We start from the raw sequence: 25,693 nt of genomic DNA, 5'->3' as shown, positions 1-25,693 counted from the left end.
TTTCTCTTCTACACGAGGAAAAAGGAACGACACGATACACGTCTCGATAAACGTGTACTTAGGAAAGACATTTATAAAACACCGGATAGATGGTGGGTTGCACCAATCGACTATCGGCGTTCGTTAACCGCGTTTTTGCTTTAGAATGAAGTTTGCAGATTGTGCTTGAAGTAATTACGATTAGATGAGCGATAACGCGTTGCTACATTCTTCCAGTATCACTGTACCATTTGGCAAATGCATCTTTAGAGTAGAAATGTTTATGCATTTATAGGAAATTCGAATGTCACGTAAGGCGTTGCAATGGAATAATTTTCTAGTAAAGTTTCGAGGTACAGAGAAAGCTTTGGATAACAAATTTTAATTTGTATTTATAAGATACGGTTAAGAGACTCAAATCGATCGAAAATTACTCAGACAGTAGCTACGTTACACGAGAACGGATTTGATGTATTTTACAACCCCATTATAGCGGTTAAGGAGTAAGTGTGTAAGAATATGCAAAAATGTACAAAATTTCTAAAGCGGAGTGTTCGTTAAAATATTCAAAGGGCGAAACAAATTTATACTTAGATTTCATTCCTTTAGTCATATTCACAAGGATATAAACTTGCAATCTACTTAATGATGCATTGCACATGGTCGTGCCATTTTCCTATTAGACACTTGTTTTTAAACGTTTTAAAATAAAATTGTTCACTATTATTTATTAATTTCTCTTATCGTTTTCTGTTACAGCAATGAGTCCAGCTTTGGGAATGCACCCAGGAATGGCGCCACACCTGCAGCAACTTCAGGCGCATCTTTTAAGGAGCGCAGCTGCCGCAGCTCTTCTACCCCATGCTCACCCCTTACAACCCCCTGCACCACCTCCACCACCACCTCACCCACACCCCCATGCCCATGGATTATCGCCGCATTCGCAATTATACCCCGGTGTGCCACCTCATTCCACGGCCTCAGCAACCCTCGGACCACATGGAGGAGGATTGCCGCCAAAAACTGAGGTAAGCATAGAAATTTTTCATAATTTCCAATATTAACCAACTCTTGACCCTTAGTCAATGACATAGATTTTAATCTATGTTAATATCATTTTGCATTTTAAAATAGAATCCGACGTTAAACCACGCGATTAGTCCATGAAAGTATATATATATATAGATATTTTGTCCAAGCTTAAAAATTATATTATTTACACAAACTGTTAGTATTAAATATCTAATAAAAAAATATCTCTGGTAATGCAAAATAGTATTCCTGAAGAGGAATTTCAAACAAGCTAATACACTTGATTCTCGAATAAAATATAACCTTTCAATCGCTCGAATACCTTGAAAGAAATATCGAGCTGAAAATAATGAAGTACCTACCTATACTTGTACCAGTCTATGCCTTATACATGAAACATCGATTCAATGAATATGTAAAAACAATATCTGGTGGATCTTTCGTCATGCTCTCGTCTCACGCAATACACAATCCTAGCAAACATATCACTTAGTACAGCGCTGCATATCGCAGAATTACAGATGCCTGTTCGATTGTTAGTGGCAGTCAGGCATGGACGTATGCTCGATAGCTCGTCATCGATTCATCTGGAATAAGCAATAAGTAATCGTTCCCTCAGCCTTCCATGTTTTTCCTCCTACTAACCAAGTACCGTGCACGCCGTTCACAGTCTCTGGAAGGTTTTCAGAAGACTTCTCAGCTTCATCCTCGTGGCACGCAAGGAGCAAAGGGGGAGAAAGAGAAAAAGATTGGGTTACCCTCGCATGGTCCTCGGGTTACAAGCAATCTCGCGCACATTATTTCGCCAGATTCCACCCCCGTCCACCTGACCATCGTCTTTTATCTTCTTCCTTCTCTTCTTTAGCTTCTTCTCCACTCCTACGTTCTACGTTTGCGTCGTTGTTAAACGCGCTCTTCGTATACCCTAGCCCTTACTCTCTTTGTTAAACCTCTCGTTTCTATTCACCAGCGGTTTCTTTAAAGCTCTTCGTTTCTATGTTTCTAGCCGGCTTTCTGTTTCTCCTGTTTGCTCTGATTTATTTACATCCGCCGCGGCGTTTTCATTTTCTCCGCCAGCGACACGACTCGCCGCGTGTCCGCACGCTGTAAAGTTCCCGTGCCTGATTGCATCGACTCGCGTTTCTCGCATCGTTCCATAGTACGCTGTACTCGTGCACGATCTTTCCCACAGGGAAGTGATCGATGGATTTATAGGCACGTCGTAATCGAGAGGTTACTTACTTGTACGGGGATCTCGGTAGATCGCCTCGATTCCTGCAACGTTAATTCCGGTCGTCGTAACGTCTCTATGCTAATATCAGCTGATACATAGACGGTGTATTTTTCTGCATTTTTATATTTACATAAATAAAGAAATGGAATTTAGAGAAAAATTTGTTTTACCTATCGAGTTTCGTAACAAGTACTTTTAAACATTTTGTGTATTTTTGCATATTGCAGGAATTGTGAACATTTTTTTGAACTTGAAATTTTACATTCTATAGTTTGTAAATTCTATATACCACCCAAAACTGAGAATTTTCTATTTTATATTTTATGTTAATATTGCTTTGTATCTTTGTAGATCACTTTATATAGCATTGTAGAATTGAAAATTTTCTTCCTACTTTCTAATTTCTTCTCCAATTTTCTTGTCTAACTATTTTCCTTTTTATAGTAGCTTTATAGATTCAAGATTATTAGTTTAATACTCGCTACCACTGCTTCTGTTTAACGAGTATTATAAATACGTACGGTTTATGGTATTCGACGATGTTGTAGTGTACGATAAATTTCACGATCAGACAACTTAATTGAAGGAAGTTCCAGTAAACCATTCACGCGTTTCTCGACGCACGATCAAGCAATATGGCGCTATACCGTCGTAAGCGCCTTGAAAGTGTTAATAATCTTTATCTACCTTCTGTATCTTTCTCGGCAACCAGAAGTGCTAAAAGTTTCTTCTTGGGGAACGTTTGCCTAATATCTTCCCAGGCCTTGAAACTACTTTCATCTATTCGTTATTCTTCCATTAACCTAAGTCGTGAAAGCTTCCAGAATTTGATAACCGTTGCTAGAATCGAATAAAAAATAAAAATCTTCTGCCTCTCAGCTTTATATTTTATCAGAGATAGAAATGTTAAACTAACGTTTTCGTTATTTGCAAAATTACGAAATATTGCCAAACGTTCGTTTAATTTTTTTCAGCATTTACAAATTCATATTCGATTACAAAAACTGTTTTGCTTCCTATAATTGTTGGAAACTCCATTTATAGGTAAAATTTTCAGAGAATTTTCTCATAATTCAGAATTCCTTTATTTATATCTTATAGTTGTAAAATATTTATTTATTAATTTGATTATAGTATATTCTTGCTTCTGAACACTGAGAAGATTAAAACCGACAATTAACCAAAATTAAATTCTAATCGCCAGCAGTTGTATTCAAAACATAATCGCACTGCGATATCGTCAAAAATGACCTTACCATTTTTCTCCAATGTTCCGAGTTAGCTATCATCGAACGTCTAAGAAATTTTCAAAATTCCTCCATAGCTGATCAAACTGCTCAAACAACTGTATTCAATCGTTGTTCAATCCTCAAACCCTTGGAACTAGCATCTCCATTTCAGTTGCAATTTATCGCAAGGTAGAAACGAGAATGTGGGCGGAGTTGTGTCGAACTACGTCTGTATCATAACACAGAAGCAGGCAACCATCGGTTTACGAGGGCAAGGAACGATCGATCGGCCGAGTGCAGGGCTATACGGTACGCGATAATTGCGAGATCGCGTGCAGATCGTGTGTCACGAGGCGAGCTTCCTTCTGTGGTACCCCGAACGCCGCTGTTTGTTTCAGAAAATCGCTGGCCTAGTGTCAAAGATCGCCGATACGAACCTTCAGAATTCCTGCGGCGATCGAATTAGCAACTATCCGTTCTCCAATATTCTCCGTACTTGCTACCAACTTTAAATCACCTGGAATGATAATCGCTTCACACTCGATGTAAATTGGAGTTCGATACGCGGCGCGTTATTAATCTTTTTTTAACTGCGTGACGTAAGAAATTACAGTGAACGTTTCGTGCGATCTGTTATTTCCATTAATGTCGATGTGACGTCCAGTTGAAGTCCAGGAACGTGTGTTTAACGTCGGATAAAATCGAGGGAAATTTAATTAGTCTGGGTTAACAAGGAATTACAGCAATTCTTTTAAGTGTATATGAGGTGGTATTAAGCGTGTTGGTTCGGCTAATGAAGAGACGCGTGATATAATTGTGATAGTCGGTTATATTAAAATCACTCTAGCTACAAGAACAGAGTTAGCATATTACGTCGTAATCGTCGCTCCCTCAATGCTATTCGCTTGCTAGACTTGCTAGACTCACTACAATGATTATCCTAGAGAGAGCATGTTCGTCTATTTATATTGGTGGGGAAGTACCGGGAAGTTTGAATTCGATTCCGATTAACGATTACGCATAACGGCGATATTGTTTTGTCCGGAGTTTGTTTACCTTTAAATCTTGGATATCAAAACGGCGTTGATATCCTGAGGCAAAACAACAATATGAGTCACTCTCGATTCGAATAGTTCTATGACCCATGTGCCCGCTACAGATACGTAATTTAGACGGATTGGTAATCGGAGAGATGATCGGTTTGCAGAGCACGGAGTCTTGCAGAAAAGCGTCAGAATCGTCGACCAGGTCGGTGACGGCCGAGGCGGACACGTCTTCGAGGAGAGCTTCTACGAAGGTAAAAAGGGAGCCTGCGACGACGACAACGAACGCTACCACGACCACAGCACCACCTACTCATCCTCAAGGACTTAGCCCTAGCGAAGATCTTCGAGATGAACCTGGAGATTTTATCGAAACGAACTGTCACTGGAGAGACTGCGGTCTTGAGTTTCCTACCCAGGTAAGAATTTTAATAATGCTTTTTGAAGTGTGAAATTTAATTAGCTTCTTAATATATACAAGTTTCTAAATTTTCGCGTAATTTTGCTTTTATTCCTATCGTTATTCTAATCCAATGTGATTGCAAGCTTGTAACATAAATTCGTCTTGTTTTTATATTTATTACATAAACGAAAAGAGGAGACGCAATATATATAGGTACAGCTTAACGTTATATAATAGTGTGTTAGCGTGTCCTAGTGTGTTAATCTACTTAGTGGAAGAATCAATCTAAAAGTTAATTTAGTAGTTCTATATTTTGGTTCTTAAAATTAATACTTTGCATTTTTATCACTTACAGGATGATCTTGTGAAACACATCAACAATGATCATATACATGCGAACAAGAAGAGCTTCGTCTGTGGTTGGGAGGAGTGCTCGAGGGAGGAAAAGCCATTTAAGGCTCAATACATGTTGGTGGTGCACATGAGAAGGCACACCGGTGAAAAACCTCATAAGTGTACTGTGAGTACATGAAACTTCGAACGAAGATTCGCAACGTACTAGTTAAATATTTATATTTATGCTATAATTTGTGTAATTACAGTTCGAGGGATGTTTCAAAGCATATTCGCGTCTGGAGAACTTGAAGACGCATCTGAGGTCCCATACCGGAGAAAAACCATATACTTGTGAATATCCTGGTTGCAGCAAGGCATTTAGTAATGCTAGCGATCGCGCGAAACATCAAAACAGGACTCATTCCAACGAGGTAATTATTAAATATAAAATCAACCCTCTCGTAATTGGCAGGATACTTAATTGTAGAAATTAAGATTAAATACTCCAAAATTAAGCACTCTCTAATTTAAATTATTTACAAATTAAGACTTAAGTTAAAAGTTTTTAAAGTTAAATGTACACCAAAATCAAATTTCCTAAATTGCATTTCCAAAATTTAAAAGCGTGATCTTTGTGCTCATACCATAATCTTTAACACCGTGATTTCCAGAAACCATACGTTTGCAAGGCGCCAGGTTGCACGAAAAGGTACACCGATCCATCATCCCTGAGAAAACACGTGAAAACTGTGCACGGCGCGGAATTCTACGCCAATAAGAAGCACAAAGGAGGCGGTGGAGATGGCGGAGGCAGTGACGAAGCTGGTGCAGGTGGCCATAGTCCTAGCAGAAGCGAAGATCTCCATCCGAAGACACCTAGTTTGTCAAGTCCGAGTGTGAAATCTGAAAGTGAAGCGAATAGTCCACCTAGTATGATGCAGCAACAAGGTAGCCCATTAGTTGGTGGTTGCAATGACGAAGTTGCTGGTGTCAGTGCATTGACTAGCGATGGCGTTGCCTTGGCTGAGGAACCTTGGAACGAGGAACCCGATGACTTGGATATCGCTGATCTGCCAGTTGCTCTACGTGCCATGGTGAGTTGTATACTTCTTTGAGCTTAGCAATATTCCTGACAATATAAGACGGTTATATAATTGTAAATCATAAATGAGAAATATTTGATTGTCATAATAGATAGAGAATGAAACTATGTAGAAGACGATTTTAGTAACAACGATAAGCTACATTTTCGTTCTAAGTTTGCAATAAAAAATCTAAATTACTCAATCTAAAGTGATCAATTTCTGATTAATCTAATAGGTCGGCGGAATGGAATCGCAGCAGCAACAACAACCTCCTCCTCCTGCTTCGAGGAATCGTCTGAAAGGCAGACTAAACGCAAAGGGCATGCCGAGCTTGCCAGTAAGCGTGTCCGGTATGAGGGGAACACGTGGTATGGGTCCTCAGGGTAACATCGGCGACCTGAACAGGAGGATCACTGACCTGAAGATGGAGGGTGGCGGTCCCGCCCGCCAAACGAGTCTTTCTGACCTGCAACTCAGGTTGCAACCTCTCAACGAGCCACGAAGGGACAGCAACAGTACTGTGAGCACCTATTACGGTAGCATGAAGTCCACGGACTTTGGTAGTAGAAGAAGCAGCCAGGCTAGCGGGGTCAGCGCTGTCAGAATGGGTCAAACTGGACCTGGTAGCTTCTATGATCCCATCAGTCCAGGAACATCACGAAGAAGCAGTCAAATGAGTACCACTTCCGGTAGAATGAACCCACCGAGTCACCTTCAAGGACCTTACTCGACGAGCAATCTTGTCGTTCAGACGCAAAATATGTCTCTTCAGGTTGGTAGATAAATATTTTTTCTCTTTTCTAATTACATTTATTTTTTTTTTTTGGATTAATAATGTGCGTGGAACACTTAATGTAACGTAACGATAAATTTAGGGTATCCAGGGTATGCCAGGAGATTGGAATGGTCCAAGCGGCCATTGTACGCAACCATCCGGTGATCGTCGCATGTCAGAACCCACCAGGGGTCACCAGGCCCAAAGAAATTCACCGCCTGTACCACCCAGACCAAGATCTGCTCAACTTCCAGAACATCATCCTAATCAGGAAGTCATTCTGGATGAGGTTGGAGAAGGAGAAATGGTGGAGAATAAGCTGGTCATTCCTGATGAGATGATGCAGTACTTGAACCAAGTAAGTGTTTTCTTAAAGCATCTTATTCGTAGTCAGTTCTATAAAGCAGCGTACGCTTAAGCTTCAATGAATTGGAAGATCGTATTGTAACCACTGTTTTGAAACAAATAGCGATTTTATTTCAGAAATACTTTCGAATTGAATTTTAGGAGAAACAACTTATAACGATAAACAATTTCTTATAAAGTAATGAATCAATGAATTTACTAATCTATTTTTTCTTTCCTCAGGTTCAAGCAGGAGGAACTCAGGTGAATTGCCGCAGCAGTCCCTTACCAATTTGCCAGTCCCCAATTTGCACAAATCCCTTGCACTACCAACGTCAAATGCAGCCTACTTGCAACTACAACCAGTCTCACCAACAAACCTGCTACCCACCACCACAACCAGCTCAACCAACATGCACGAACTATCAGAATACTTCTCCATCTCCTTACAACCAATGTCCTAGTTCTAGACCTCCTCAACCTAATTCACAATACTGTCCTCCACCCACTTATCCATCTCAACCTAACGGCGGGCAAGTGCTCAGTCCAGCAGCGGGTCAAGTCATGTCACCAGGATCTCACTACGCTCCCAGTCACATCAGCGATCAGCCTCTAACTTCACCAGCAGCTGGTGCCCTAGCACCCCAGCATCCTCCTCAAAATCTTCCTCAAAATTCTGCTCAGTTAACTAGGAATTGTCCCCAAAACCACATGCACCATGGCTACTACCCTAGTTACAATTGTCAGGCACAAATGAACGCGAACTGTACCGGAAATCCAACTAGCCAAGTGAACCACCACACAAACCCCGTTTGTGCTCCACCGAATCACAGCTCTATGAACCAACAACAGTGCGTGCAGATGCGCTCAGCTGGCAATTGTCCACAATTATCTCCTCATTGCACTCAACAGCCGGCTATATCTAATCAGACAACTATGAGCCATACTAATCCACAGTGTGGTCAAGTAGCCAATCAATGTACCAGGCCAATGGTGACACCTAATGGCCAGGTGTCAAATATTCATCCTGTTCAGCAGAGCACAGTGCCCAACCAATGTGCTCAGATGTCGCCACACTGTTCTCAGCTGAACATCAGCAACCAGGCTAAACCGATCACCAACATAACCAGTCTCCAGGGCTGTCAACAGCAAACACCACAGCAAAATACACCTTGCCTGCAAATGACCAATTGCGCTCATCCCAATGGTGGCCATAGATCAATGAACGATTCTGCTTTACCGAAGAGGACGTCTCCACAGTTGTGCACTGCTCAGCAGACTAATTGCAGGATACAACAGCAGCAACATACTTGTACACACAATTGTGCTCGAACCAATCCTCCAAATCATCAACAGTACAATTGTAACTGTCAATGGGGTTACGGTGGAGATCAATGTTACCACGAGCAAACCGGTGCTACTATGCCAGAGATTCAATGCAGAGACATCAGTCAGTCTCAACAAGGATCTCCTATGAAGCCTCCTCAAGGAATGAGACAAGATTCTTACAGAAGGACACTGGAGTACGTGCAACAGTGCAGAAACTGGTCTGGAAACGCACAGACTCACGAAACAAATGTCTCTAGTTCTACTCACCCCATGTCGCTGCCACAGCCATTGCCATCAAGTGCCAATATGGTGGTCAACGACATGACTTCGTCTCTGAGTTCGTTGCTCGAGGAGAACAGATACTTACAGATGATTCAGTGAATATCGTAATCGCGATATGAATATATAAATATAGATATATATTTTCTATCGTAACCTTTTTTGATACTATCGTTTAATATGAATATTGGAACGAAAAAACAATCCATCGAGATGGAACTGTTAGTATTTTTGATAAAGAACGAAGGCTTTTTCTTATTCTTTGTGTAAAAACGAGCGCATTTCGTAATTGTTAAGTACCCAGTCGACGATCAGTTAAATTAATTGTTAATTAGAATTGTAGATTGTGACCTCGAAAGATGGATGACGTTCTCGGTGATTAGGAAACGTTCGCAATTGAAGTGATACGTATTACGAGATAGTTCAAATATGTTTTCTACTACGCTGCGTTGTTAATAGAGTATAGTATGTATTTTGTATAAAAATTGACGGAACTTCGGGGTGCCTTACAGAGCTAAGCTAAATGGAATCACGGAGTAATTTATTATTTTTGGAGGATTGTATTTAAGATGTTTAACGTCCAAAATTCTGTCAAGCAAAATTTATAGGATTATCAAAGCACTACGCTTACGCGCGAGATCTCCGTTGGATCGAGCTTCTGTTTGTCGCACAAAATTTTACGCGTGCGAATATCGACACCGCGTCAGAGATTGCGAGATACTTTTTAAGAACATCCTTGTAACCGTATTTTTGTACGACCAGTCTTTTCAAAGCGTGCCAACATACCATTCTTATCGTGTCATCGTAATTTTATCTTTTTAACGTTAACGGCGAATGATAAACGACGTACATGGTGACTTTATAAAAATACATTTTCTATGCGATGATGCGACCTGCTAATGAGATTAATCGATCGAGATGAAAAAATAGACAGCCAATACTAGGATATAACGATGTGTAGATAAATCATACTAATGTAAGAGACTATTAATCAACGCTCATGGCCAACGTGCATGATACAATTAGACAATCATTTCGTAAAAATGTGTCGAGTGTGTGTATTGATGGACGAACGAGTGGTTATATGCGTGTGTCTTTCATAAGAATCATTGTAAAAAAAAGAAACGCAAGGCAACTGAAGAAACATTTCTAGAGTATATATATTTGGTCTTTTGATCGACCAAAACGATCATAATAGAATGCCTCTAATTTTATAAAATGTATCATCGTCGAGTGCCTTTCATCGTCGTGTTGATCGAGAAATTAAAGAGTACGTTGAACAGTTGAAAACTTAGCGTACCTAGAGCTGTTTTCTTTTTATTCTTTCCTTTTGTTATACAAACGATTTTGTACGAATTTTATTATATCTACGAAGGGCGAGGAGTCTTGTGAATATTATACATATTTTATCGTATACATATAGCGTAGTGATTCAAGTATGTGAATGGAAGGAGTATGACAAGAGTTTTACATCTTGAGAATTGTTAATTATTTTAAAATAAATCATATCGATCCCATCAACGAAATATTCTCGTCAGAAGTGCTTCTAATAATCTTACCTGTCTCTGATGTATTACTGGTTTGATGAGTTTAATATTTAGAAAAGAATACTTACAGAAGACATACGAAATAGATGAATAACAGATATCTGGATTTTTCAAGGAATCTTTATTTATACAGCGAAATTAGTAGGTACAATTTGTAGAAGGTACAAAACAGGAACGGATTCCAGAATGATCACATACAGAATCTCGGTTAGGAACAACGAGACGTTACTTACATCGATAAATTCATGGTACATTGATAATAAAAATATTGGAGCATGAAAAGAGAGAAAAAGGAAGTTTAGTAGAAATATTCGATAGCTTTGAATCACAATGATATGTTTCAAAGGCTTTCCTTAAATTACGAAGACAAATTACATTTCTTACGTAGATTTAATTATTAGACGAGACGGCACGTTTTGTTCGTTAAAAATACGTATCCTTTTTTTTTTAATATATAGGATGAGCCCAAAAAGATAAAATCATCCTAAAATTATATAATTCCTCTTGGAAACGAGAGCCGACACGTTTTTCGAGACGAGACCCAAACAAGCGTGTTCTTCACGTTTCTGTACACGACAGAAATAAACGCGACGTAAACGAACGATTAAAAATTGTAGGCGTCTCAAGACGTGTTATCGGGTGGTGGTTCGTTAGGAACGCCACTCGAGTCGGGCTTCTCGATATTTTTGGCGTCGTCGATGGTCGTGGTCGATGATTCAGGTACCTGAACAATAACACAGTCATCAAATACGTAAGCATAGTATTATCAAGTATGTAGTATGTGAATGGAGAAAATAGAATAGCAAACGCAAAAGGCAGTAGAATATTTCAATTTGCTAAATTGTTACTTAATATACCGATATGTATTTTTGAAATTATTAAGATACACTAAGACGAAGAAGTAACGACAGTAAAAAGTTTAAAAAATGGATTATATAAACGAAGTATTTAGTATTCGGTGAATAAAATTCAAAACAACGGACAAAAAAATAACGATGAGGAAAAATTGTTCTTAAAAGAAGACAATAAATTTGAAATAAAGAACCTGTTACTGTCAAACTGCGATGACATCGCACGTAAATACCAAACCCACGACCACAGTCACTTTTAATAGAACGTTACGCGCGAAACCCACCAATGAATTATCGTCTCGTGAACTCAAAGACTACGCGACACGTGCCAAAAACTTGGAACCACGTATTCCATTCACCAGCAAACACAGGAAGCTCACAAGCTAAAATATCTTCTACAATATATGAAACATCCATACCTGACGAGGTAGATCCGACAAAGTAGTCCTTAACCTTCGACTAGGCAGGACATCAGGCATGGGAGGAGGAACAGGCGGTTCCCCATAGACTTCATGAAGCTCCTCTAACCTAGTACTCAACGCAGAACCTCTTCTATTGGTCGCGTTCATCTTATTCATCAACCATTTCGCCTGCTCTTCCAATCTTTTCAACCTATCTTCCCTGGCAGCTAAAGCTTCTTCCGGTGTCCTACTCTTTGCACCAGGAACCTTCTTGTCTTCCTGTTTCCCAGATCCACCAGCTTCTGTCGAACTCGCGTCTCGTTTCCCAGTTTCACCTGGTGAACTCGACGAAGCAGATTCTGTCGTGGCAAACTCTTTGACAGTCTCTATGCTCGACGAAGAGCCCACAGAAACGTTATCCGAATCGACAACGCTCTCCATTGGTTTGGTGGGTCGTTTTTCCTTAGAGCCCACCACGTCCTCGCTTGTCGACGTGTCGAAAGACGAGGAAATTTGTTCGTTTGACAACGACGCGCCGAAAACTGGAGCAAAAAATCGATTAGATGGACCGACGATCAAGGGCTCGCTGAATTGGACGTTTTTCACGATCGAAGGTGCCACGCTGGACGGAGGAAAGGGCCCGATAGAGAACACAGGCTGTGTGTTGACTACACTGGTTGCACTAGGTACATAGGATATGGACAATTTTGAGGAGTCTTCGTTCTTTTCTTTCTCACCGTCCGTATTCGTCGTGCTTCGAGCATCTTCCATTGCGATCGACGACGATTCACTGTGAGTTTGTACTGGAGCATTGAGACTGAAAGCTTTGTTGGTCTCTTTCACGATGACTCCTTCAGGCTCTGGAAGACTTGTAGACCAGGATTCGATGGTTGGTAACATATGATCACCCTTGATGTCTTCTGTCACGTTTTCATCGTTTGGAGCTTCGAAGGTTGCTGACGTCACGTTTATACTGCTCTCGATTCCTATGAGATTCTGGATGACGTTTGTCAGAGCCTGGTCCAGGGGATTTAGCGATTCTTGTGGACTTCCTGGGATCAACTATCGAAGGAGAGAAGTCTCGAGTACTTTATGATTGTTAGTGAGTTGGGATTTAACAGAAAATGTATTTAATGGTTGTTAACTTACTGGTGACTCGTTTGTGGATTCAGCATTTAGAGTTGCCTCCGCGACTTCGGTCTCGTCTAGCTCTGCTTCTGTTTCTGGAGTAGGCGTTCGTTGCTCCAGTGTCGCTGAGGAACCTGTCTTTGGCTCAGATAGCTCGGTGTCGGTCGGTTGCTCTGATTCCGTGTCTGGTGTTGGTGCTCGAGGACTCTCCTAAAGATGTATTTTTCGTTATGTGTATATCGTACATTTTTGTTATATGTAAAATTTCAGTATTTGAACGAATATCTAATATATTTGTATGATATAGAAAATTGCAAGATTCTAGTAGACGTTAAAGATAATCGAATTATTAGTAACCTTTCGCGGTCTTCTGCGTGGACCTAATCTAATTCTTCCTTCCACGGCGTTGTCTTCTTCGTCGGTATCGTCCCCACGTTCATCGCTGAACCCACTTTCCGCACTGTATCGAAGAATTGATAAGAGTTCACCGATATGAAGATTATAATTGGAAACTTATATTCTTATTTTATATTAGACGTGTAAATTAGTTGGACGCGTTCGCAGACTGAAATACTTTGCTATCTTACAACAATTCCAAAGAAACCACATCTATAACTTGGCTTAATGTCGTCGAACGATAGAAATTACTTTAATGAATTACGTTCATATTGTTTCTGTAAATTACCTATTGTTGAAAGAATCATGAGAAGCCAGAGCTTTTCTCGCTGCAAATTCTCTTCTCAAACTTCTCCACTCTAATTCCGTGTTCGTGTTCTTCTGTCTAGCGGATTCCCATTTCTCGCGGCAGTATTCCAGTTCCTGCTTCAATTCTTGCAACATTTTTCGCTTCTGCTGCAACTCGTATCGAAGAATCTTCTCGTGCGTGTGCAACTGATGATGTTGTGCTTGCATTCGATCGACTATCGTCCAGGTTTTGCTTAATTCCGCCGACACCGTCGATAATCGCTTTTCCTAAAGAGATTTAATTTGAAAAACTGTTTTGCCAGACAATAGGGAGAAGGAAAGGTGAGATTCTTCCTTGTTACCTGTTCACCGAGTTTGCATTCTAAATGAACGTTCAACTGTTTCATTCGATTCATTTCCTTCTCCAAGTGTTTCTTCTCTAATATTAATTCTTTCAGGCGAATATACGTTTTGCTGACTGAAATCACCAATCTGGGACCAGCTGGAGTGTCGACTGACTTGTAACAGATATTGGGATCTGAAGAGGATGCCGCTGAAGCGGACGGAGCACATTCTGCGTGACAGCTCAGCAACTCCAACAAGACACGCCAAACCTGAGACAGACAATATCTCATCATTAGATCGCGAGTCTTTATGCGAGTTTACATTTTTATGGATATATCTACCCTGAATATCTTACGTATTTTCTATTTTTTCTATTTTTACATCATAATCACATTTAATCCTTTCGAAACAGATTTTTCTCAGAAAAAAACGATAATATAATAATATGAATCACAATATATTTAAATTTGAAAAAAATAGATTAAATATAATTTACCAAACGAGATGTACAGTTAGGTCACATCTCAGTGGTGCGAGGAGGATTCTAACGATCCCGCGAAAGGATTAAATTGCTCGTAAATATTTGAAAGAGGAAATGAAATTTGTAATTCTTACTTTAGGTAGATTGTGAGCTATGTCTTCTTGTTGTAAGTCGTCTTCCTTTTTCTCTGCTTCGACCTCCGTTCCGTTCTCTCCGTCAGCTCGTTTCTGGGACGGTTTGCTACCCTCGACTTGCTCGATTAAATCGAGAAGAAGCTTGGGAAGCGCGGCGGCCTCGGTGCCTTCCTCTCTCGCCATGTTGCAGATCAGGTCGTGATTCTCCTGTTAAAATTCCATCGTACGATATTCACGAACCAAAATCCACAACAGGTATGGACAAAAGCGTGGTCAGTTTTAGGAAAACATGTCATAATTCTCCAATACCTGAAGTAACTGAGTCAATCGATCGAGATCCATGTCGGCAGAGGTAGCACCCAACAGCATCTGCGTAAACAGGCTATTAATCAGAGACATCTGATTTTGGAGATCTCTGCAGTCCGCTTTGGTGAGACCCAACTGCGACTCCAAATTTGATATTTCCGTATCCTGCGTGTCGATCTGTCCCAAACATACAGAGAAAACTACATCTGAAACGTGCGTTCTATCACAAGAAAAGACATATTTCGAATATTATTCTAGAATATCACATTTGTTCTATAAAAAAAAAGAAAAAAGAAAATTGAGGGAGACTTTCTACCACATGGAGACTCACTGCCCAAGTGTTTTTCAGCTAAAAAATTTCTGTATCGCTAAATTTAGTTTCATTCAACTTTAAGAAAATTCAAGTCGATATTTTGGGGGCTTTTTGCAAAAGATGTTCCTGATACTTAACGCAGCGGACTCTGCATCATGCTATTGCAGGCGTACCGATTTATAAACTTAAATGATTTATGAAATAAATTAGATAACTTATAGACTTAATACCTTCTCGTCAGCCTTCTTTAGATCCTCCTCCAAGCACTCGCACTTTTTCAACGAGTGATCCAATCTGACCCTGGTTTCAGCTAACTCTCTCACTGCCGTCTCCTTCAGTTCGTTCAGCACTTTCAGCCTCTCGTTGTAGAGGCTCTTCAAGCTATTGATATTCTCCAGCTGACGTTCGCACTCCAGGCCAACGTCGTCCTTCTGTTCTAAGAAGCTTCTGTCCCCAAGTTGCAGCAGAATCTCTGCTAGATGGTCCTTCAGATCGTTGGCAGCACGTTCCCTGAAGTAAACGGCCTCTCGCGACCGGTTGGTTATATCCGACAAGCAACGGATGCGGTACCGATGCTGATCCGGTTCAGTCTCCAAATGGTATCGCAGATCGTCCACCTTGTCCATTTGAATGCGGATGTCGTTCCTCAGCTCGTCGGATATCTGATGCGAGAAAGAGAATTTTACAATTTAGATCATTTCCCGATTTTTGTGGAGGTAAGTTTGGAACTTTTCGATAATTACGAAAGCCAAGTTTGTACTATTAATTGCGAAAGTTTATTAACAAGGGAAGTTTCAGACATGATTTTGAAAATACGTACTTTGTCAATAATTATAAGAATAAAATTCGATTTATAAGTTTCTGGAGGTTTGAAGAAGATAGAAGTTCCGAAAATAATTTGGCGAATAATATTTCGATATTTATGGGGCCGCAAATTTTGGCGTTCGATGTTGAGACAAGTTGCAGAAATAATTTGGGAGATATATTGCCAATATTTATGAGGGTAAAATGTGGATCATAAACTTGAGCGTTACATAAACTCGACGTTAACAGGAAATTTCGGTAGCAGTTTTGGAGTTAAGTTTTCGATGTTTCTAACGAAGTTTGGTTCGTGGAACGAACTTTTTATTCTTTTTAAAACGTTAAAAATAACGCCAGAGACCAAAAATTAATAGAAATCTTCGACTAATCATTTTTATAAAGAAAGGTCGTTTTAAAATTAGTTGATCGGGGGAATCTAAGCGTTTAGCTACTCTGTAGGTTAAACTGTCGCTTTGTTCCATTCTGTTTCGTTCTGTTTGCTTGCCTCCACGAGAAGTTTGTTTTTAAAGCGAAAGGTGTAAACTTGCCGGCACGTGCTTTCTGTCTTAACTAGATTTGAAAACAGCTTACAAAGGACCGATTTCAAGCGACCGACTTTGTTCCAATTTTAATCAGCATAGAACTCTTCATTTTCTACTCTCTTATAAATAGAATACAAAAGAAAAATTTACTTTTAAAATGCTCGTTAGTCGTTGAGCTTCTAGACGTTGCGCGGCCAATTCGTGTTCGCTCGCTTTCTGATCTTTCTCTCTAGACTTCTTCAATCTGTCATTTGCCGCGATTGTTTGAGCTTGTTCATCTTTCTGCGCGGATCTTAAAAGATCCAACATCCTCGAAGTTTCCGAATGAGCCTCCTTCTCGGCGTCTAATTCTCGTCTAAGTCGCTCCATTTCCGACGAAACTGCTGCTATTGCTCTTTGCCTTGCCTCTCTCTTCATGATTAATTCCTTTTTGAAATCTTCGATGTTCGCCGTGCGATCGACAGGCGGACTTTCTTGAGGATCGTCTATCGATTCGATCGGACCTGTTTGAAGTAAAGTGATCGTATGATAGTTTAAACAATCATAACGCATTCGGTTTTCCTTCGTCTCTTTATCAAGAGAATTTTTATGTCGTCAGAGCGATCGAGCAAAGTTTATCAATCTATTATTATTTTGAATAAAAAAGCACACGAATTTCTCTTTAAAATTAAATATATATATTATGTGTATTAACGAAGATAATAACTTTTCTATTGCGTATTTATTTATTTCTGAAAAAATTATTGTTAGAGCCTAGTGCATCACATGTCTTTTTACAAAAATATTAAAAAAAATGTATTTCTGTTACCAATAATTGGCAAAAATGATGTTTCCATACGACCTAAACAAAATTTTATCCTTTGGAAGGTTTAGTTGCGAAGATATAATGATTCCTCTTACATCTATTTTACCATATTCCTAGGACATATCTACTTTGTACAAAAAAAAGTTTTATCCCTGCCAACATCGTAGTTGATATTAATTGTAATTTTAATCTCACTAGCTGAACGTACCAACGTCTTCCTTCAGATCGTCATCATCCTCGCCCTTTCTCTCAGTCTTGATAGTCTCCTTCAGTCTTTGAATCTCGTCCAAAGCGTCCTCGAGAGCCTTTATCTGCTTCTTCTTATCGGATATCTCCTCCGACAGCTGTGCTTTTAATTCCGAAGACCTCTGGCTCTCGATATTTATGATTTCCTCCTTTTCCAGCAGCGACTTCTGCAGATCTTGCTCGAGACTGGAGATCTTCGCTTCGGCAGTGCCCTTTAACACGTTAAAGTTATCGATTTCCTTCAACAATCTCTCCGTTTCCTTCGTAGCGACGTCGAACTTCGTCATTAAATTTTCGTACTCTTGTCTGCGCTCTTCCAACCTAGATTCCACTTCCTCGTGTCGCGTGTTTGCTTCCTATAAAATAATCATCGCTCTTATTTTCGATAAATTCGATGAATAAAAGGCTGAATTATAGAAAAGATTACGAAGACTATATCTTCTAAATGGAAGAGTTTAATGGAGTGCGAGAACATTAAATGGAGAATGAGAACATTAAGCAAAGAACGAGAACATTAAATGGAGAATGATCCATTCGGAAAATTATAAAATGTATGGTTCGTTTTAATCTTTCTAGAATACGGTTTCTAGAAATATATTGCAACACACAAACTACATAAACTACAAAAATGAGATGAAATATTTTAGCAAGTATTTTAAACAAATTAAATTTAAAAAATTCGATCGAGTCTCTAAAAATGAAGAAACACGAGCAAACTCACCTTGTAAGCCTTCGTCAGCTTCCTCACTATCGCCTTCTCCTCCGTCAGCTCTTTCACCAGCCTCTCGTTCTCACATTGATACTCTGATCGCTCAGCCATCAGTCTTTCGACTTCCTTCAGCAACCTCGTCACTTCTTTCTTATCCACACCCTGTTCCACTTCATCCTCTAATCTACCTTCTCTAGCTTCAACCTTCGACTTCTTTAAATGCAAATTCGAACGATCATCATCGTTCCACTTGGAGCTTCTAACATCTTCCTCAACGTACGCGACGCTTACTCTAGAAACAGTCTTTGCTCGAGCCTCGTCCACTTGCGTTTTAAATTCGTGTTCAGGTACTTCGATGCTATTTGGAAGCCTATCACACAGATCATCGATTGTCTGTCGACAATTCGAGTCTTGAATCTCCTTTGAATCACAGATACTCGTAGAACTTTGTCTTTCGTCTTCTCTATCGAATCCTCGAGTCTTCACCACCGTCTCCAGCCTTTCTATCCTCGAACGAATCTTCCTTAAGAGGTTTTCCAATCTCTCGATCCTAATCTCCATCCTATGCCTTTCATCTTCATCTTCGTCATCTCTTTCCTCGTCCATCGTCAGTCTCTTCTTCAAAGCTTCGTCCAGCGCTTCTGAAGAAACCACTCGTCTTCTCAGTTCCCTTTCTCTCGATAACTCTATGTACAGTGCCTCCAAATTGGCTAGAGTCGCCGTGTTCGCGGAAGCCAGCTGCTGATTGGCCATAGCAAGCTGCGAGATCACCTCCATAGCCTTTTGGTTCTGCTGAGAGAACGAAGGGCTATGCTCCTCGGCCGTCTGCCAACCTGTCATCTGCGCGGCGTACGTCAACTGCAATATAAATAAGTGGACTAATTTCAGAGACGTTAATTGAACCGAGCCGATCGACGATCGGAATTCTGGTTCAAGGAATGGTTACGCGGACCAGCCTGTTGCTTTCTTTGCATTGCGTTCTACAGACTTGCGTCATGATATTACGTCCGTTTCAATGGTAAACGAAGGGAAAGATAGGAACGACAGAAACTAGGAATTAGGTAAATTTTGAAAAAATAAATTAAACAAATCTTGAACGCGTGAACAGTCATCTTAAAGGTACGATAAATGTTAAAGATGATTCCACTGAATATCCAAGTTTACTAATATGACGTATAATTGATTGCTTAAGCATCTTTGTGATTGTTGCGAAATATGTACATACTCGCGTTAAACATCTCATAGCTTCTATGTACATTCTCAAATCTGTTTCAAACTTTTCCAGCGCAATGATGATAATCAATGTGCCTGGTTACAATACCATTGACATTTCGTAAATATCAAAATGCCGGCAGCCACTGTAACCCTAGTTCAAACGCTATTAATCATTTCCTTTAAATCCTCTGCAAAACGAATACTCGATACCAATAAATCTTGGCGATCAAGAGGAGCAACAGATTCTACGCTGTACAAGAACTTACGCGTAAACAGTAGCAGCGGATGCCAAGAGAATTCGGTTATATATTCTTAGCCTTTCTTGAGTCTGATTAAAATTCTGCAGCTCCTTGAGGTTCGCGTATCCATGCAATCGTTACAAAAAAGATGGTTCTTACGACGGATCGTCGACGAGCTTCTGCAAGCTCGATCCACGTCGAACGATCTACGAAAATGTACTGGCACGAGGCTTAGGACGTTCGCCGAAGAAGCTCGAGACACGAGGGGCACGTGATCGCGATCGATGCCTGCGAACTCGACGTGCCACGGTGGCCGTGACTCAGCGTGTTCTCCCAAAATCATGAGGAGCCACGAGCTTTTTGGAGACTGGCCAGATTTCCCACGAAACAAAAGAGCGCGCCTGGGAAAATCTCTTGCCGACATCTACGTCGCCGATGAGCTCTGAACAACAGCTTTCGCATTTTTCTATTGCGTTTTCCGATTATTCGGAACGTGTACGCTATTGGCTAATGTTCGAATTGACTGTGCACTTCAGAATTTCACCATTTTCGAGAAGACTTTGAACGTTACAGAACTGTATAATTTAGAAGGAGAATTTTAAAGGAGATTTCGAAAATTTCGCAGAATTTCAGGCAGAAAGTTAACTTCGGATTTTCCTACCGTGAAGATGATTTTAGATATTGATCATCGAAAGCAAAGTAATTTGACGAAGTCAGAATGAAAGTACACTGCTGATCGGATGTTTGAAATTGTTACGTGATTCGTAGAATTTACAGTTTAAAAGAGGAAGTTGATTTAGAACTTTGTTAGTTTAGAGAAGTCTTTAAACGTTAGATTTATTATCTCGAAGTGACGGCAGATCTGCCAAAGCAATGAAAATGATCAATTTCTAATTTTTCATAGGTTTATGTGTATTTTTTCATGTATCTTTCATTTCAATTTCTTTGGTACAAGCTTTACGTTTCATTCGTCGGTAGTTCCAATGTCAATAAGAAAATTGGCCGACGAATCAGTGAAGATACTTTTGAAACGCTTCGGCTTTAATTCTCGAGATGCGACCAAGATCGAGGAATTTTGTTTCTAGGAATATGTGCAAAATGGTCTGAGTGGGCCTATAGACTGGTTTTATTGGTGTTTTTAATAGGAAGTGATGTAAGAAGTATTACTGTATCTCAAAGATCTTCTTTCACGTCGAGACAATCGGAACCTGTGAATCATGCTGCCGAAGATGAAAGTTGAGTCATAAAGAGAAGATAAGTACTGGAAATAAAAGAAATACGAGACGTAAAGGTGGTGTGTACATTTCTCCATTGAACTACACTTTCGAATTCACAAATAGAAAATCACAAATTCTTTCGACCAAGTATCTTCCTTAATATTACATTTGCAACCAAAAATATCCATATACGTACGTGTATATCGATCATACAGTCTTCCAAGGAATGAATTAGGTGATCTATTAGAAAATTAGTGAACTGAAAATGCACGAACAACCATTGTCTCCATCCTGGACAAATTCCAAACTTCTTTTGTACTTCTCTTTTAATTCTACTCCGACGCAAATGGGATTCTCCTAAGTATCTTATTTATGAACTTGTTTACGTTCTACTTTCTACTTACGATATCTATCTTCCGTTGGGTCCTGGGATTTCCGGTGTACCGAATCCACAAAGATTCATCATGGACGACGATATATTTTCGCGAGCCAACTGTCTACAGCTATTCTGTTTAACTGCAACCTAAGATAAAAGCTTCGCTTACCAAAGTTTCACGTCGTGGGGATCGCAAGTTCGACAAACTCGGTGCTGATGGTCTTTGACTGGAACGTTCTTCGCCTCTGAAGGTCGCGTAAGGACTTGGACCCTGCAAAATTCCACGGAATTAAAATAAAATCCGATATATAACAGTGTTTAAAGCATTTTCTCGTGGCTTGTCTCGTCTCGACGTTCCTCGGAAGCTAACACGATAAATATTCGTTTTATATTTAACCTGCGATCGAGGTTCTTCACCCACGTCGAACGCGCTGGTCCTCGTCCTTTGTCGTATATTTTCGTTCGCGTATTCCGGACAGCAGGATTCCTCAGTCCCGTAGACAAACGTCTCCTCGCTTTGTCTCCTCAAAGCTGCCGACGAGAACGGTGCGCTGCTACTACTGCCAGCCGCACCCATACTGTACTTATTCTACTTAGCAAACGCTAATCTCTTCGTTGACGTCGCGATTTACAAGAGCTTCGTTTGATCTGTTTCGAAATAGAAGCTGCGAGGTGTCTGCAAGAATATTTCAAATCATACAAATCAAAGGTTTGTACATTTTATTAATTGTAGTCTTATCTTCGTTTATTAATTCCATTGATTGATCCTATGATTTTTCAATCTTTATTATTCTAGGGTCTTTGAATGACGGCATGTAGTTTATAGAGTTTTAAGTCGATAGAATCCTAAATATTATTTGCCGTAGAATTTTTTCATTATTTTCTCGACGTCTTTGGGTGCTTGTAATTGTTGAGAATTCTGGATTTTCGCGAAAGAGGGATTCTACTTGTTCTGTCCACGATTCCGTAATTTTCCAAATGAGAACTTTTTAATGCTTCTCTTTACTGTTTTAGATAACCTTTTTCAGTTAATAATTCTAAATTTTAACATTCTGTTTCTGTGAAAGCTGTTTCCAATAAAAATTACTAAACTTTCACGAAATCGAGATATGAATATCACCTGAACACACGCGAGACCTCGTTATCATCAATTACTATAAATGACGCTAATTTTCCGATAACGTTATCAGTTTTACTCCCCGTGGAGTTACGAAATACGAGAACTATATGAAGATAAACGAATCTATTCTTTTAGTTGCCACTAATATACCAACTCTCGATTAGCTCCGTAGAGTGAACGAGTTGGCACAGAAGAAAAAAGTCAGACCGGGTCAGCTCGTATTTTTAGAAGACATATCTGTCTAGATCTTTTATTTTAAAATCTACCGTTAGTCTTCTTTAACAAAACGAGCAACAACGAACCACGAAGAGAAGGAAATTTGTAAAAATGTAGTTATTACGAATAAAAATAAATGAATCAGAGAACGGAATTTCTCTCTTGTTTCTTTCGATGCTCGAGATTCCATTTTTTCCTTCCTGCTGGAGATCAAAGCTACATCTTTTACGGCAGCGAATCCTCGAACAAGCTTTATGACTCGCGTGCCGCCGAGTCTTTCCTCGCGATACGAGGCGCGATGTAAATATGACTTAAATATAACTCGATCTACGATCGAAAAGCGCCGCGCATTTCCCAACGGAACTAACGAAAACAAAGAGGCAACCAATCTAATTTTTTCAACTTTCCTCCATTACACAGCTATTAGCTTATAATATACTACAATAAATATGTTACACGTAGATTATTGTAATTAAAGGGATGCGCAATGAAAACGTATACGAATATAACAAACGAAGAACAGAAACGAGGAACCAACTGCGCCAATCCAATTCTTCAAAGCTTCCAATATTAACGCTTGAGCGAATAAAACGATTCGATAGTACTATTGTCAAACAAATTTACTCTGGCCACATCAAATATCCAACTCATCGGAAAAGTTGCTTTTAAAACCAGAAGGAAGCCAAGTCCACTTTGTTCAAAATGTTATCATATTTCTCAAATTATTCGATTCTGCCAAGAAATTAGTAGGAAAAAGAGAACAAATCACAGACAATCCGGTGCAATTGCCGCAGAAACGATCAACAGAGACAGAACACGGGTCGAAACAAACGTGAACACGAGTCGCAAGTCCGATGCCATAAATACATCATAAATAGATGTACGGAGCGGTTCGGCACGCGATCCAAATTTAGATCCATAAGAACGGTCCGACGTACCTCTTCCAATCTATCGAGTATAATTTAAAAACGTCCACGCGTTTACATGGTACAATCACGAGGGAGTGTTGCGTGAAAGTCAAAGGAAATTGCGAAACGTGAAATAGTATCGAGAGGAAATTCAAATGGCGGACGCGAGACGAACATGTCACTCGGTTGTAGCTTCCGCAGATTGGACGATTTTTAGGATGATTTAGGTTGTCACGAGTGGACTCACCGGTGGTCATCCGAATCGTGGATGGTTCGCAGGGTTCGATTTCCTTAGGGTCAACGGCGACACTTGACTACCGTCGCCGCTTGCGGCCAGCGACTCACTTCTCTAAAAATACTGTTTCGAAAGACCGCGTGCGCGAGAACGTCCAAGCGTTCGCTTCGGTTGTCGCGCACGCGCGATTGCCACTTCCGTGTGACGCTAGTCTTCTGATCTAGAAAGCTTTAGCTTCAGTAAACTTCCTGGATCTCTGAGGTGATCGGTTTTTTGGCCCGTAGAACGCCATTAAATTCGCTTAGATGGCCCATCTGGTCTCGAAGAACGGTGTTTCGTAGAAATGAGGTATTTGTTAGGATAGGTTTTTGTATTCTCTTTTTTCTTTTTTTTTTTTTTCTTTCTTTTTCAGTGAGACGGAAATGTGGATTTCAGAAGTGGCTGTTGCTTTCTTGTTGATATATTTAATTAGTTGTTTAAACTTTTTCCAGTTTGGTAGCTGCTAATGTATCGCTTACGATGAGCGGAAAAATCGGTACATAGTTGCTTTTTAGTAGAGATTCGTTCTTTGTGAGTATGTTTTGATAAGAAACCGATAAGAATTTTGTAAGTAGTGGTAGCTTCCTGATTGATATATTAACGTTTCCAAAATTGTTAGTAATTGCGCATTGGTATATTAATAGCGAAGATTCGTCGTTGAGAGTATACTTTGATATTTATGTGAAGTTTCAATTATGTACCGGAATATATCAAATATTAATATAAATATCAGGTTTTTATCGTTCAGTACTGAAACCCGTGAAAAGAAATTGTCTACGAGACTAGAAATATCTACTAGAAATTATGTCGTTCTGTCTACGTCAAAATCATTTGTAGTCGCTTATTAATATATTGTTAACAAATGTCTATATTTATGTAAAGATTTCTGTAATTTAATGTTCAAACCAATGAACAAAAGTTATCAATGTTATATTATAAATTACATCATCTTAACCATCCAGAAAGCCATATAAACAATTATTATTCAATATTTTGCTCACTTCAGTTCCTGTGTGACGTCGATAATCGTTTATGTAAACAGCTGTCGAAGAAATAAACAAAATAATGAATGCCAAACAAAATTATTTCTAATTTTACTGAAAATACGGAAATGCGTATTACAATAAGCTTGGTGGTACTTACGTTTGGCGAATTTCCTGGCGTCGTAAATCCACTGAAAGTCCCACGACGACCGTACGAGAGCGGAGTCGAAGGAGAAACTCGAAGATACGAAAACGTGTTGAACCTAACAATAGCGCCGCTGCTATTCTATATTTAGTCAGTTTTTCAAACGTTTCGACGTAGAGGTACACGTGCTCGCGGACAGAAGCGCCTCAACTTCCTGCACATTTTCCTGTCACATTAGCGTTGAGATACTGTGAAAGAATCACGCTGCAAATAATTCTGAAATATATTAAACTCGTTTCATTGGCAATTTCAACGAAAACATTAGCGTTAGAAGATTACGAAATAGAGTACTAGCTTCGAATTGTTATCTTGTTTAACTTTACGAATGTTTATCGTATTTTTTTTTTTTTTTTTTTTTGTAATAAGCGTTTTATCTAAAAATGGTTTGAAGTACGATACATTGGAAAGTAATGCAAATGCATAAGAACGTTTTCAAGGTGAATTATAAAGATTTGTGTTTAAGTAATACGGTTTCGTTAGAACAGATTTATTATATAGAGTATAATACAAAACATTACAGAAAGTAGATGTAGTCTTTTACTTAATTTGATATGAATGTAACAATTAATGACGATCAT

The 25,693-nt window shown here is 39.6% G+C and overlaps 2 protein-coding genes and 1 long non-coding RNA gene across 6 annotated transcripts in view; 2 read left to right on the top strand and 1 right to left on the bottom strand.

Moving 5' to 3' along the window:
* LOC132909686 (transcriptional activator cubitus interruptus-like) overlaps nucleotides 1-10,595 on the top strand; it is a 146,982-nt gene extending 136,387 nt beyond the window's left edge. Inside the window, exons 5-12 of the mRNA XM_060964638.1 lie at nucleotides 739-1,007; nucleotides 4,682-4,936; nucleotides 5,276-5,440; nucleotides 5,523-5,687; nucleotides 5,928-6,350; nucleotides 6,577-7,113; nucleotides 7,217-7,474; nucleotides 7,705-10,595. Of these exons, the coding sequence (XP_060820621.1) occupies nucleotides 739-1,007; nucleotides 4,682-4,936; nucleotides 5,276-5,440; nucleotides 5,523-5,687; nucleotides 5,928-6,350; nucleotides 6,577-7,113; nucleotides 7,217-7,474; nucleotides 7,705-9,171 (3,539 nt within the window). The 3' untranslated portion in view covers nucleotides 9,172-10,595. The remainder of the gene's footprint in view (nucleotides 1-738; nucleotides 1,008-4,681; nucleotides 4,937-5,275; nucleotides 5,441-5,522; nucleotides 5,688-5,927; nucleotides 6,351-6,576; nucleotides 7,114-7,216; nucleotides 7,475-7,704) is intronic.
* A 123-nt stretch (nucleotides 10,596-10,718) lies between these two features.
* Nucleotides 10,719-25,149, bottom strand: LOC132909684 (flagellar attachment zone protein 1). Of its 4 annotated transcripts, XM_060964636.1 has the most exons (16): nucleotides 23,901-24,009; nucleotides 21,807-22,085; nucleotides 21,579-21,680; nucleotides 18,375-19,220; nucleotides 17,616-18,009; nucleotides 16,753-17,105; nucleotides 15,490-15,921; nucleotides 14,950-15,123; nucleotides 14,641-14,847; nucleotides 14,043-14,294; nucleotides 13,682-13,968; nucleotides 13,354-13,456; nucleotides 13,018-13,206; nucleotides 12,606-12,930; nucleotides 11,887-12,410; nucleotides 10,719-11,340 (listed from the first exon to the last, which is right to left on the bottom strand). In XM_060964636.1, the coding sequence occupies exons 2-16, from the start codon at nucleotides 21,984-21,986 to the stop codon at nucleotides 11,239-11,241; spliced, it is 4,470 nt and encodes a 1,489-aa protein (XP_060820619.1). In that variant the 5' UTR covers nucleotides 21,987-22,085; nucleotides 23,901-24,009; the 3' UTR covers nucleotides 10,719-11,238. The 4 variants fall into 4 exon arrangements, with proteins under 4 accessions (XP_060820619.1, XP_060820618.1, XP_060820617.1 ...); XM_060964635.1 differs by lacking the exon at nucleotides 23,901-24,009 and adding an exon at nucleotides 25,071-25,149 and having other exon boundaries at nucleotides 11,887-12,930; XM_060964634.1 differs by having other exon boundaries at nucleotides 11,887-12,930; nucleotides 23,901-24,010.
* Nucleotides 24,011-25,638, top strand: LOC132909687 (uncharacterized). The gene is made up of 2 exons (XR_009658587.1): nucleotides 24,011-24,236; nucleotides 24,301-25,638. It is a non-coding gene; the product is annotated as an uncharacterized LOC132909687 (long non-coding RNA).
* The last annotated feature ends 55 nt before the right edge of the window (nucleotides 25,639-25,693 follow it).

This window comes from Bombus pascuorum, chromosome 8, assembly GCF_905332965.1.
Source record: "Bombus pascuorum chromosome 8, iyBomPasc1.1, whole genome shotgun sequence".
NCBI lineage: Eukaryota > Metazoa > Arthropoda > Insecta > Hymenoptera > Apidae > Bombus > Bombus pascuorum.
The sequence above is the reverse complement of the archived record's forward strand: the minus strand, read 5'-3'. Positions and strand labels throughout refer to the sequence as shown.